General features: G+C 42.1%; 1 protein-coding gene across 1 annotated transcript in view; it reads left to right on the top strand.

Annotated features, from left to right (window-relative positions):
* The window catches only part of cacna1g (calcium channel, voltage-dependent, T type, alpha 1G subunit), a gene marked incomplete at both ends in the record, with an annotated part of 226149 nt that extends 214749 nt beyond the window's left edge, over positions 1-11400 (top strand). The window contains 5 exons of the mRNA XM_083994227.1: positions 834-986; positions 3943-4065; positions 6457-6661; positions 6863-7032; positions 10405-11400. Coding sequence (XP_083850353.1) covers positions 834-986; positions 3943-4065; positions 6457-6661; positions 6863-7032; positions 10405-11400 — 1647 coding nt within the window. The remainder of the gene's footprint in view (positions 1-833; positions 987-3942; positions 4066-6456; positions 6662-6862; positions 7033-10404) is intronic.
* Positions 11401-15117: the final 3717 nt, after the last annotated feature.

Below are 15117 nucleotides of genomic sequence, written 5' to 3'. Positions count from 1 at the left end.
TTACTCTAGGTAGCATCCACTGGTGGTCTGTATGTGAAGTCTATTTGTGGTCTATTTTGATGGACTATGGGCTTCTTTAACTGGGCCCCCAAAATCTAGGTTCACCACTGCAGCTTACAGTGTTTGTGCATTAATGCCTGCCACACTAGCCACATACTGTACTGTACTGTATGTGTGTGTGGCTGGTCCCTGTAGAGGACATGCCACTCATAGATGGGTCATAGTGACATGGGAAAACTGGACCACAGGGTCTTGTTGTTCACTTCAACAGCTATTTCCAGACAGCAGAGAACTTTCTGAGGATAGGAAATAAAGGTCCCGCTGTCGTTATGTTTTCCCTCTAGGAAGTTATCCGTCTTCCTCGGCCGCTCCTCCAAAACACGAGTGGTTAAACCACAACCTCCAGCCGTGTGGGGCACCAGCTCTACTGCAGTGTTGGAGTGCCCCCCTGTGGCTTTGAATGGAAACACATTCTGCTTGTAGTGGATGTTGAGGAGGAGGAGGTTGTTTATATACATGGATATTCAGTGATTTAGTAAAACGCTGACAAATCTGGACACAAACTAAAGCTACGTTTGATGTAAAGTGTAACTGAGACCTGCTGCTTGGATATGTTTCTTTTATCTTGTTTCTGTCTGTCTGTCTGTTTGTCTGCCTGATCGACTATCTTTTTCCTTCTTTCCTGTCTCTGTGATTCATCCTTTCTATCCCCATTTATTCATGTGTCTCTGTCTTGACTCCCGTCTTTTTGTTACCCTCTCCTTGTCTTTCTCTACCACCTCTGCTGTCCCTCTGTTTCTCTCTGTCTCTCCTGTCTCTTTACATTACCCAAGTTTGTACAGCGGAGAGCGCTGTTTGACTCGGTCTCCCTGGTCATCCAGGGTTCAATGGAGGGAGAGTTGAGTCTGATGGACAACCTGTCCGGCTCTATCTGCCACTTCTACGCGCTGCCCCCCAGGTCCCGCAAGCACAGTTCTGACAAGAAGGTCAATAATCACCAGTAACACCACTGATGACTCACCTCCTCCATTCCATCCATGTCCAGTGGGTATATTTCTGTTCAATATGTAGGGCTGCTGCTCTAAATTACACCGATTTCTACAAAACAACAAGAGACAACAGATCTCGCCTCAGTCAAAGGGATTCATGTGACCTGTAACACATGGATTTTCTTAAAGTTTCTGTAAACAACCGTCACTAGCTGCCAGTGGATGACTGATGCACATCTCTGTGTTTTATAAATGTGGAGCGGACCAATGATTTCCCCAGGAGTGACTTTCATACACAGACATGCACTCCCATATCACTACCAACCTGAAATACCAACATAAAATACAGATGAGTGGGTGCGGCTGCTCATGGTGATATTATTTCAGTATAGCTTTACATTAGTAGTTGGTTATGTCATATCATTGTTTAAAATCTGGTTTACAGAACCTTTAAAACGTGTGACAATGCCTTTAAAGGGTCTGTTCACCCATGTTACAAAAAAAGAGAAATAACACATTCACCTGTGTTTATCTATATAAATAGTTTTGGCTTCATGTGTCCAGCCTCTGATTTATCTATCTGTGATAGTGAAGTGGAGCTGAGTGGACCTCTGACATTTAGAAAATTCAGTATCATTCAGGGAGATAGTTAATAGCCCACAGACAATCTTCAGTGGAATACATTTCTTTCAAAATAATATTCCCCAAGAATATTTACCACCAGACGGACAACATATCAGCAGAAGAGGTGGACACTTACTGGAGTGAATGTCTTTCTCATGAAGTCCTGTAATTTTCTTTTACTTCTGCAGGCCTCTACACATCCTCACAAGTTAAGTAACATTGTAACAAAACAACGTAATTCACATAGGGATTTTCATGTTGCTCCTTATTAACCACAGACTTCTGTAATTCAAACCACATTCATTATGACAAAGGTCCTTAGTTATTCCAATCCTTACCAAACAAATCCTCCAACCAGAGACGTGGTCATAAGCACAAAAAAAGTTGATAATAATAATGATAAGTTCTTTGATAGAAAAGCAGTAGAGGTAAAATGAAGAAAAGAAAGGACCTTTTCTGTAATTTGGGTGAACTAAGCTTTTAAATAAGGCAGACTGACTGAGCTGTATTTTACTGGAAACAAGTGGAATGATCTCACCACTATTGGCACAATTTACTACTCATTTTAATGAAAACAACATTTTATGGCACTGTACCAGACTAAAATTTATCAAAGATGGCTAGTGTTGCGGTGCACAGAATCCCTGGCCTGTAAAGTATACAGCAAGTAAATTCATCTAATCTATAGAGCTGAATTTCAAGATTCAGTGAAAAAGCATGTGGTTTTGTTAAACAGCCCGCAGCCCTACACATTTACCATCTCTGCACCGACGTTCCTCCACGTTGAGTATCTCTCCCTTTCTAACCACTCCTGTGATGAGCAAGTGTCACATCCCGCCTCAGCTGTGATCTCATCCCCACGCTCGCGTCTCGGCTCCATGCTTGGCAGGTTCTTTGGTCTGCTTCAGCTGCCTCAGTGACATGGTTTAGAGTCTGCTCCGTCTCCCCTCACAACTCTGTCTGTGTACGTATACGTGGGTCTGGCGCGTCTGTGTGTTTATAGATGTGGATACCTATTTTTCTGGCAAAGTGGTGACACGTTGAGAGTATTTCTAAAACCAAGTAGCTGCACTCAAGTCTGCAAATGAATGGTCAAATCAATAAGCTATGTATCACTGAGTCACTGAATAATGCATCTGGGTGCTTCTTTTTGTCTGACAGCAAATTTTTGCCAATAACATTTGCATTGCAAATCCTCATCCACTACCCTTTAAGTCTAAAAGCTTTAAATGGATTTGAGGTGTCATTATTATTAGGCCACCTCTCCTTCCCTGCAGCTCCTTCAGGTATGTTAGCAAATGTTTTCTATTCGGGTCCCAGGTCCTGTCCCACTCACCTTTTGGAGAGAGTTGTCCCTATTAAACAGGTGTGAGGCCAGATACACAGCAGCTAGCATGCACATTAGACATGTCAACACAGTAGTGCTCCACAATGCAGAGTTCAGTCAGTGATGTGACTCACTGTAACTCAAAATGAGTTACTTTAAAACAATTCATTTAAAGGGATAGTTCAACATTTTAGCAAAGTGACCCATTGCCATAATCCCTATAGTTTTAGGAGTAGGTTTCTTACCTTTAATTGTCGGTGCAAGCTATTTTTAGAACAGCGGAGCAGAGCCGTGAGCTGCTCAGAGCAACACTATGGAGGCTAATGGGATTTCTTGGTTTCCCTCATCAAACTCATCAAATACACAATCCAACAACTCCAAAACACTCTGGTGGACAAGTTGTGATCTGCACATTCACCACGCTATAGCATAGCTCTGAGCAGCTTGCGGCTCTGCTACGCCGTTCTAAAAATAGCTTCAGTTTATATAGCCTCCATCATTTCGGAATTTCCACACATTCACATAAGGTATAAATTATAAAAATGAAGCCCCTTCCCATCCATTTGTTCCCATGATTGTGATCATCTCATCTGCATTATGTTTAACTGTTTTATTGTGCTTTATCAGACTGTACATTTGTGTGTGTGTGTGTGTGTGTGTGTGTGTGTGTGTGTGTGTGTGTGTGTGTGTGTGTGTGTGTGTGTGTGTGTGTGTGTGTGTGTGTGTGTGTGTGTGTGTGTGTGTGTGTGTTGCTGTTGGTAACTAACTCTACGTCTAAAGGTGGGAAAGCAGTTCTCATACCTACAAATGTTGCTTTGTCGTTTCTCTTTGCTGCTTTTGCTCCTCCACATTATTCTGGTTTTGTACTGTACATGTCGTTTCAAATGTGTATTTTCCCGTTAGCTACAGGTCTTAACTATGTCTAGTGTCCTTATTTTTCTATGTTGCACGGTGTGTGCATTTGTTTTCTCTGCTCACCAGCCATTGTCTCTTCCTGCCTAGATCCCTCTAGCGGAGATGGAAGCTCTGTCTCTGGCCTCTGAGAAATCCTGGTCCCTAGCTCTGACAGACGACTCGGGCCCTGACGATTTTAACCCCCTCTTTCTAAGCAGCCTGGAATGCAATGTACTGACAGTTCCTCTCTTTCTCTTTCTCCATACCTCTTCGTCCCCCTCTGCAGTATCTTGTAGTGTTTCCTTTCCCAGGGCGCTTCCAAAGCCACTTGTCCCACTACACTCGTGACAGGTTGGCAGGAGGAAACAAGCATGATAATAAATTAGATCCCTCACCAGTCGTCCCAGCACAACTAAAAATATTACTTTAAGTAGCTTTGTAAGTCATCATTTGCAAAGCTAATTTTTGGTATTTCAAATTCTCCATTGTTCCCATCTCTTTGTCAGTTTTCTCCTTTCGTTGGTGCATTGCTATACTCAGGTGTATTAACACCTTAAACAAGTGGTGGGACACAGTATAAAGTTAAGTAGGCTACACCACCACCAGGTCCGATGTGGACTACACCTCTATGAATGCATAAGCCACAGTGAGCGAGCAGAGTTTTGACAATGACGACGGTAGACTGTAATTTCAGTCTTGTGTGCAACTTTTTTCCGCTCTCAGAATAGTAACGGCGCTGTGTGTGTGATGTGTGTGTGGGAGGACTGTTAAGGAGTGCGGCACCACCACAAACCTTTGAGATTTGCATCCGAGATTTAATCACAATACAGAATCCAAACAATGAGAAGGAAATCAGTGGTGTCACACGAAAGTAAACAGAACCTAAAAAAAGGAACTCTCCGGTAAGAATATTGCTCCATAGCAACTGTGGGTTATAAGTAGAGACTGACAGTTCATGTGGTGTTTTTAGGAAGTTAATAAGTAAGTCTGGTGTATCTAAGTTCTGTAGTTTTATTATGGGCCATGGTTTTCTAGCAATTTTTAACTTTTACCTAACACCGCCAATACAGTAAACACAGTAACATATTATTTTACATCTCATAGCTTCCTATTTATTTTTATTTTAATGTTTATTTAACAGGGGCAATACATACAACATTGCCACAGAAAATAGGAAAATGTGATGCATGTTAGACATTTAGCTTCAGCTAATTTGCAAAAAAAAAAGAAAATGTATTGATACAAATGCAGTGAATAATACAATGAATAGGTACCATGAATAAATAAACACAGTTGCAGTTGTAAATTTCAGATTAAAACAAGTTGATTTATTAGAGATGTCACTCTAAATACAGGTACAGGAAGTTAGTGAGTCAGTTTGTGAGTAGGAATTAAAATCGTTACTTCAGTAGTAGTTATGGGTAACCAGTAGTAGTCAGATATATAAAGTGGTCGTGGTCTAGCTCATGAATCCAGTTTGAAATGGCTTGATCTAGAAAATAATGGACCTGCTGAGAGGAAAGGTACTGTTATTCTTTGCCTTTTTTCAGACACCGCATCTATACATTCCACAAATTGAATGATATCAGGGTGTTGAGGAGTAATTAACCACCAGTTTGGCTTTTTCATGATCCAACCCACAAGTCTTCCCCAGCGAGAGTCACTGTAACCTTCATGCTGCACGTCCAGGCCAGCGATGCAGAGAAGACACTTTATTTATCATCAGTCACTGCCAGCAGCACTTGACATAGGCCTCATCACTGTTAATTGGACTGTGCTGGGACAAACACCAAAGAAAAGAAAAGCACATTACACTGAAGAGGTAGAGGAGTACAGGTGGTGTTGAAAGACCCTGGTGAATCTAACCATGTGCCCTCCAACTTTCTCTTTCTCATTCCACCTTTCCAGCCTGGTGTGTGTTACTCTCTCCAGTCCAGTCCAGTCCAGTCCAGTAGAGTAGTGCACCTCCTGCCAGTTTGCAGTTCCTCCTTCTCTGCTGTTATTTTCCTTTCTCCTCTCTCTAACTTTCTCTCTTCTGTTCCTCTCCTTTTTTTTCGTGTTTTTTTCCTATGTGCTTTACATGTGAGTCCTCGACCTTCCTATCAGTCTTCTCCGTGTTTGTAGCGTCCTCTGGTGTAGTGGTTTTCACTCTTCTTTGGGTTGTGGTGTGGTTGTTACTGGGGGCTGTGATGGGTGCTGGAGCTCCAGTAGCTCTGTGGTGAGGTGAATGTGAACTGGTTCTGTGATGGGTTTAGGCTGCAGGACACTGCCCCTAGCTGACACACAATCACGGAACAGGCTTACGTAAACGAGGGTAAATGCAAACACAAGACACAGAGTCTCTTATGATGAAAAAATGAAAGCGCTTGGAAATTGAAGCACTAACTGTGATCTGTGGCAGCTCTGGTCCAGTCGACTCCAACATGCAAAGATCCTGTCTGTTCTGCTGACGATCACTGCCTCTTTGTTCATTGTCTTAGAGCGATACTAACTTTAAAAGTGTTAGAAACACTGTGAGAGTGTGTGAATTATTAAAGAGTACACCCCCCCCCCCCCCCCCCCCCGCCCCCCTAAGTCCTTCCATCTCCAGATAGACCCTGACTCTGTCCTCTCTTCCTGCAGCCGGAGCAGCTGGATCCCGTAGAGCCGCTGCAGGACAACCTGCTGAGCGTCAGGAAGCCAACGGTGGGACGCACACACTCCCTGCCCAACGACAGCTACATGTTCCTCCCCCTGCAGCCTTTTGGACACACAGCTACATCTTCATCACAGCTTTCAGCACAGACGCAGGGGACACACAACACGGACACCCTCAGGGCCCATTCGGGTAATATATGAAAGAGATCCTGTCTGTTTTCAATGTATGCTGACGATCACCACCTCTTTGTTCACATTGTCTTAGAGAGATACCAACTTTAAATGTGTTAGAAAGACTGTGTAGCTTGGATTTGTGTCATATTATAGGACGCCTGGTAAGGTAATTTCCTCCGAGGCCACAGCTGCTCTAAGTGTCTCTGTTTGTGTGCAGGCTCCAGTGCCTCAGTGCGTTCACAGCCAGAGGAGTTCTCCCAGCAGCTGGCTATTCCCACAGACCTCTTCAGACCCATCAGCCCTCACAGCCACTCGGACTCAGAGAGTATACCACGATTACCCCCGCCCAAACGCACGCACACATTCAGTCGCACACTTCGTAGACAGGTAAGAAATCATGCTGTTTCCAAATTTCACTTCACTCTGGTCCGATCCTGTTCATATCATACTACTGTATATGTGGCAACAGCACTGTTCTCTGTAAATGTTTCCTTGCTGTGATCATTCCATAAACTAAAGGTGCTGACTTTACTTTTTGTTTAAAGGGATAGTTCAACATTTTGGCAAATTGGCCCATTGCCATAATCCCTATAGTTTTAGGAGTAGGTTTGTTACCTTTAATTGTCGGTGCAAGCTATTTTTGGAACGGCGGAACAGAGCCGCGTGCTGCTCAGAGTTACGCTACGGAGGCTAATGGGATTTCTTGGTTTCCCTCATCAAACTCATCAAATACACAATCCAACAACTGCAAAACAGCGGTTTTGCATGATTCTACCTTGATAACAACTCTGTCTCGTAACGTTCTGTTATCTCATAGCGTGGTGAATGTGCAGGTCACAACTTGTCCACAAGAGCGTTTTGAAGTTGTTGGATTGTGTATTTGATGAGTTTGATGATGGAAACCAAGAAATCCCATTGGCCTCCCTAGCGTAGCTCTGAGCAGCTCACGGCTCTGCTCCGCCATTCTAAAAATATCTCACACCGACAATTAAAGGTAACGAACCTACTCCTAAAACTATAGGGATTATGGCAATGGTCAATTTGCCAAAATGTTGAACTATCCCTTTAAGATGAGGAGCAGATGTTAGTTTCCAATGAAAACCTTTTGGAAAAAGTCATGATGAGTGAGTAGTACAAGAATACATATTCTTTTTATTCTATTTAAGGTTTGAGACGCAAACATGAGACATACATGCAGGTTTGAAATTCAAACAACAAAAAGTGATGAATTTAGATGCAGTTTCTTTAAATAAATAATAAAGAATACCTGCATGACACTGAGTTTGATTGGACTCAATCACCCCTTATATTTTACAATCCTATCTGATAAATAAATATACATTATGTAAGGTGGTGTTGAGTAGCCTCACGATGAAGCCTCAAAAAATTCCACTGTGGACAATCAGTGGTTTAAATCTTTTCACGTTGCATGTTTCTAAACAATTTCACTTGTCTTCTTCCTTCTTTCTCCCCTTCTGTCTGTTACTAACTGCTCTGCTGTGTCATTCTCCATGTCATCTGTTATTCTCTGATCCCAGCTCAGTTGGGTCCAAAAGCCGCCCGACCCTGAAATGCTGCTGAAACACAGATACTCCTGTTTCTGAAACAGTTACCACTGGGCCTTTCAGAAAGGCTGGACTCCATGTTCATCTTCAGACCGGCAGACTAACAACACACACACACAGACACACACACACACACACACACACACACACACACACACACACACACACACACACACACACACACACACACACACACACACACACACACACACACACACACACACACACACATAAACATAATCAAACACACACACACAGGCTTCCCTCCTTTTTTCTCGCCTTTGTTTCACATTTGTTTGTCTTCTGCTAACCATCAGCCACAAAGCATCTCAAGCTCTCCAACAGGAGGCTCTTTGCCTGTGGAAACATTTTAACGAGACCTTGAGTTTATTAATTCTCCAATATTCTTACATGAGCATACTGTATTTCTCCATCTGTGGATTCTTCAGTAGCTGAGTGATAGAATGTATTTTAGCCAGACCAACATCTTATTTGGTTGATCATTTTACCCACAATGCAGTGCACTTACCATATCACAAACTATACAACTCAGGGAAGTGTTGTCTATATGCATTTGGCCATTGTATACCATGGTGATAGTGCACCTGTGTATTTTCTAATGAGTAGTTTAGAGCTTGTAAGTACATGGCTGCTGACCACAGAGTGGTAGTTACTGTACGTGACTCAGTTTCTGCTTTAAAACGTCTGACTGGATTTTTTAAGTCTTGCTCCAGAAAGTTCTTTTACTGCTGTGGCTGGTGATTGGCCCGGCCTGGATGTGCTCACTCTGACCACTAGGTGTCACTGTGGTCATGCCATTCAGGCCCATGTAGGGAAACCCATGCTTCTAAACATTTCTCAAACTGCTGTGCCCTAATTCTCATCCTGCATGCCTTGTTTCCTCACCTTCATAGATCCAAGAGCTTCCTTTGGTTTAATAACACAATTATATTTATTAAATATCATCGATTTTCTTCCCACAGCCTGAGGACTGTGTGAAACAAAGTCATGAGTTCATGAGGACATTTTATGAGTTTTATCAACCATTACGCTTACTAACCCTTCCTCTCCTGTAGTAGTTACATGTTGTTTTCACCCTCTACCTATTGGCCTTACACCCTGTAGATGATTGTGTACAGAGGTAAGGATGAAGGCACGGAAACACCGATCAGAAGTGTGTTAAAAATTCAACTGCAAACTCCTAATGCTGACAGTTTATAGGGTTTTGTGTGAATGGTCAAAGATTAGAGGGTCAGGTAGTCTGGCTCAGAGTTCACTGGTCACTGCTGATCACAGCACCCTGGCATACTGGACCATATGAGGTTGTGACAGAAGACATGTTTTTTTTACTTGAAGACTTTTCATATGAGTTGGTGTCTAACATTTCCTATTATCACATACTGATTTGTAACATAACTTGCAGGAAATTTTTCAAAAAGTAATTTTTAGAATTATGATATTGAGATTTTCAGGGGAGTTTGTGTACGTAGTAAGTCAATTTAATCTAATTCTGTAGATATGTTTTATAGCACAAATAAGCAGTTTTGAATTTTAATCTGTGTTTGTTTTTGTTTTTTTAAGAAATTAAGTTTTAAATATCCAGTTGAAAAAAAGAAAAGAAAATATTTTTACTCCTCATTGATAAATCCTTTCTCAGTATTTGCATACTGGAGATTTTAAGTTTCTACACCACATTTATGTAAGTTGCACAGATTTGGCTTAAAAACTAGTTAAGATTTAACATAAACTGTTCTTGTCTCACACTCTGCTCACATTTTATTCTGCAATGTTCAAAGCAACTGTAGGAAAAAAATGAGTGGGGGAGAGGCTTTATATTATAGAATAAAACCAAAGAAAACATCCAACAGTGTAAAAAGTTGTTTACTCAACTTCCTTTTGGCAAATCCTATATGCAATGCAGTGTAACCTCTGTGTCCATATTCAGATTTCTGACACATTGATATAAATGGGACCTGATCAGACTGTGAACTTTGACCCAAACTACTGCTGCTCATCCTCATCACTTCACACTAACTAGTCTCCCCTGTCATGTTCTCTCATCCCTGTTCACACACTCCCTTCCCTCCCTCTTATTGCTCATGCTCCAATCCCTCCTAAATATTACACCCCTCCTGCCCACCCCACCCCACCCTCCCCTCCATGCCCCTCCCCCTCCCCCCCGCCCGTCTTCCAGGTTGCAGTGTCTACTGATTCTCAGGAGGCCCTGTGTTCAGACGGAGGAGAGAGCAAGGAAGGACTTGTGAATGTGGCCTCCCTGGGGCTCCCTCCGTCTCCCTCCTCCTCCCCCTCCCACCCATCTCCCACCCCCTGCTCCCATCACCATCAGCAGCCCGCCCTCTGCCTGGTCCCCGCCACGCCGGGCGCCTCCCCCACACCCTCGCGCCCCGGCAGCGTGCACACCCAGCAGCACGACCAACACCGCCCCGCCTCCTGCTCCCCATCGCCCTCCACGCTTCCTCCGCTCTTACCAGTAGGCTCGCACCAACGGGAGGAGGCCTCGGTGGATCAGGAAGTGTCCCTCCTCACCCGCACGGGGTTGGCTGACAGCGATGACGTCTTGGCGGACGACAGCCAGGGCAGTAACGAGGGTTACAGCTCCTACACCGGCTCGCGGGAGAGCCGGAGTCCGTATCTGAGGCAGCTGAAGCGGTTCCACAGCGCCGACGTGCAGGGCCGCGGCGCCCTGGTGCCCCGCCCCCGGCCGTCCTCCTGGCTGGACGACCCCCGGCGCCATTCTGTAGAAGTGTGCTCCTCGGTGGAGTCCAGCCCCCAGCGCAGCTCCACCTCCACCTCCTCCGGCTTTGTGTCGCGGGCCGACAGCCTGCAGATCCAGAGCCAGACCCCCACTCAGACCTCGCTGCCCTCACCTCGACGCAAGAAGAAGATGAGCCCGCCCTGCATCTCCGTAGACCCTCCAGACGGCCTAGAGCCTCAGTCCGGCCTCTACCCGGGCCTGGGTGTGCTGGGGGGGTTGGGGATGCCCCCTCCTCTGCCCAACCAGGACACCTGCCTGAGGAGGAGAGCGCCTTCTAGTGACTCCAAGGACTCCTTCGACCTGGGAGTCGGAGAGGGGTCGGGACAGAACGGAGGCTCGTCAAACCTCAACACCAACCCCAAGCTATTGACTCTTCCCAGTTTCTCCTTCGAGAAGACAAGTTCTGAGCACTGAACACTGATAACTCCGACACACACACGGACACACACACGCACACGGCTTGACGAACCCTCCACACAAACACAAACACACGATGCACTCTGTGTGTCTGTGATGGTGATAGTTCTAGTAATAATGCTGTAGAGAGTAATAATGGTAAAACTACAACAAACAGTAAAAAACATCCTTGGTTTCATAAGGAGTGCAGTACTGTAGTAGTGTGACCATCCCTTTGTCTTTGTATTGTTACTGCCAAAACAACCAGAGAAGAGAGAAGAGAACACAAACCGGACCGTTTGTCTTCTGCGATGCCTGCATGCCGCCGGCTGCAGCTTGTCCCCGTAACCTCTGGAGTGACATCAGCACCTGGGATCTGGCGCCTCTGTGGCGGCATCTGAACTGCCTGGTGTTGCACAGGGTAGACTTTGCCCGGTCAGTGGAGGTACAAAGCAATATGAACGTTTTAGAGACACTATTTTCTTAAATTATTGGGCCATAGTGTTTGTACAGGATGTTGTTTTTTCGGATTACATTCGATTGTTATTTTCATGTCTTCATGTGATTTTTGTTTTTTGTTTTGTTTTTTTGTTTTTTGTCAAAAATGCCTTTCTCTTTTTTTCACTGTAGGATATTTCTAGCTTTCTTGGTTTACTGAGGAAAGTGAATGTTTTTCAAAGTGCTGAAAACCATGTATTTGTAGGAATAATATATAAAGATATATATAAAAAAAAACAAGTCATTAAACTGAGCTTGGATTTTTAAGCACATGCATTAGACCGTGGTGGTTTGATTGTTAATGGGAAAAGTCTTTTTCAATGCTTGATTGCTTGATTCTCGTGTGTATTCACTTTGTCACAGTGAATGAAAACTATCTATGTAACTGTAATTAACCAGGTCACAATAGTGGGAACAGCTCTGTTGACTGACTGAATCAGCGGTTCCCAACCTTTTTTGGCCTGTGAACCCATTTTGACATATCAAATTTCTGGAAACCCCATCAGTCAAGATGCGCCAGCGCAGATATTCTTATATGCTGCATTTTATTTGAACTCGATTTATATTCAAGAAAGTGAAAGTATAGAATACAGTTGTTTAAAATTGTGTGTGGTGTTTTTAATCATAATTTTAAAACGAAAAATAATTAGTTAAAAAAACATTTTGATCAGTAATTTTTTTTAATCAATTACTAGACATTTCAGGCGACCCCATTTGAATTCCATGCGACCCTACATGGGGTCCCGACCCCAAGGTTGAAAAACACTGGAATGAATGAATGATAGATTTGAGTGATCAAGTTACACTGGCAGCTTAAAATTGAGATGATGGTCATTTTAGGTCTTTCATCTTAAACGATGTATAAGATGCATATAAATTCATTAGGTTATTATAAAGACAGTCATAATGTGTGTTCATCATGTGTTGACAGTCTAATGACAGTGACTAGTGGTGTGAGCGCTTGCATGACTGTTCGTTGGACACTATTTCAAACCACAGAACAGAAATGTAATGTAAACTACTGTAGCCTACTGTATGTCAGCACAGAGGGAATGGGCTAAAACCAGCTGACAAAAGGTAGAATGTAGAAATAACCATGTCTGCTGTTTACAGAGGCTTCATAAGTTTGCAACTTATACTCTCACTTTCATACCAGCCTATGAGATTTTGACCTTGTCTTGTGTCATTCACAGTCTCTGAGTGTTACAAAGTGATGTGAACATGGGAAAATAGTTCAAGGTAAACTTCACTGACTTTACACTTCTAGGTCTGTTTATGGTTGTGGGTGAGTATCAATGCTCATGTGAAATCCTGTACAAAAGCCTTTTGTCACTCCAGAGGAAGCTGTGTGAAGTCTGATTGGAGACTACAAGTTTGAAAATGGAAAAAAAAAAAGTTCTGATGACTCATGAAGGGTGTGGAGAAATTTAGCAGATAAGCAGACTCTACTATTCTGTTAGTTTGCACTGATATTTCAAAGGCAGGTCAAAGAAAGTCAAAGACCCTAATTTGAATAGTACACATAACTTAACACTTACAGTATAACAAATACAACAAAGGCAGATAAAAGAAGAGAAAGATGATGGTGAGTTTTGGAGCCATTTGTAGAGTCTGTCGAACCAGCGATCAAGCAGTAAAAACGTTTTTTTTTAATGTGTTACTAATTCAGTGTTTTGTGTTTAATGTATGCCCTCTGCTGGCCACTGCTCACAGAACCTCTTAAACAAAATCTTGATTTATCTGACTTTTTATAGGTTAGGACAGAGTTGTAGCTATATTGGTGGTGGTGGTACAACTTATGGGCATTTCTGCAGTTGTTGAACAGTTGAACACATGTTGCAAAATAAGATTTCCCAGGCACTTTATTTTATTTATATTTATTTAGATATTTTGCATAGAGCCTCTAAGATGATGATGATGATGATGATGACGATCATTAAGAAAAATGTAACGCTGGCATTCCACTTTTTTATTCTGTCAAAAACATTTGGACAAATTAAGAATTGAGCTTTGGTCACTCATCTAATGAGGTTCTTCAGTTAGTTTGAGTTAGGGTTTTTGTCATCACAGTGTTAAAATACATATTTATTCTATCATTGTATATATTAGCTGATTGAATAAAGGTAGTTAAAAACCGTTAAACATGCAACTGGTGCAAGATTGACGAAATATCAAAAAGTGCACTTGCATTGTTTATGAAAGTGATAATAACCAAATCAGCACCAATGGGTTTTTCTTTGCCCATTTGGTGCAAACATAAAGATATGCCAATGAAAATATTACCTAATAAATGAACAACAAAAATATTAGATTACTTTGAGTTTGGGATAGCATTTCTAAAAACACACAACTTTGGTCTTTCAATATTAAGTTCCTTTCACTTACAGTTCTTGATATTTACACATGTGCAATATTGTCACAAAAACAGCCGGGATTTTTAAAAATTGTTTAATATTGACAGTAGCGCAAAAAAAATAGTAATTTAACCTCAATTCAAAAGAACTCCCTGATCATATTTTAGTTATAATGATAACACATCATGTTCTCCATTTAAATAACTCATTTGGCAAAAAAAAAAAAATCTTCATATTATACCAAAGACATTCTAAAGTTATTTGATTGTTCATGTATTCTTTTTAGATGTCTGAAGATTAATACTGATATCAAGTAAGCTATCCTCCTCTCTCTGTAAGATAAACTCAGAAATAAATATTCATAGAACTTCTTAAGGTAATCCTCAAACAACCCTAAAGATTTTCTTCCTCAATGAAAACACTGTACTGTATAAAACTTTGATAACTACAATGGATGAAACTCATCATAAGATCTGTTCAAACACTGACGACAATAATGCCATGTCACAGTCACAATGGATCATCAGTCAGGTTGAACGCACCTGAACACAAAGTAAACAATTAAATATTAAATATAACAAATACAACTATGTATTTCATCACATATTGCCACTGAGCAAATTCTGTCATATAAAAACACTGGATGGCTACACAAGGCTACATTATCAGTTATAAGACAAGCTATTATGGAGATTCTCCATATGGCTTTTAATATTATAATATTGGGGACTTTGCCCAATTCTAACCTGATATCAGATTTACACTGAAAGCTGCGTTAGGACCTGAACATCTCTTTTACAATTTTAAAGGGACATATGAGTAGAGATTGCTTCTTGCTGTTTGAATACTGAACTCTCTCTATTAGTCATGTACGGTGTTTTTA

Source organism: Trachurus trachurus (assembly GCF_905171665.1).
Source record: "Trachurus trachurus genome assembly, chromosome: 19".
NCBI classification, from domain to species: domain Eukaryota; kingdom Metazoa; phylum Chordata; class Actinopteri; order Carangiformes; family Carangidae; genus Trachurus; species Trachurus trachurus.
This window is presented reverse-complemented; position numbering and strand designations above follow the sequence as displayed.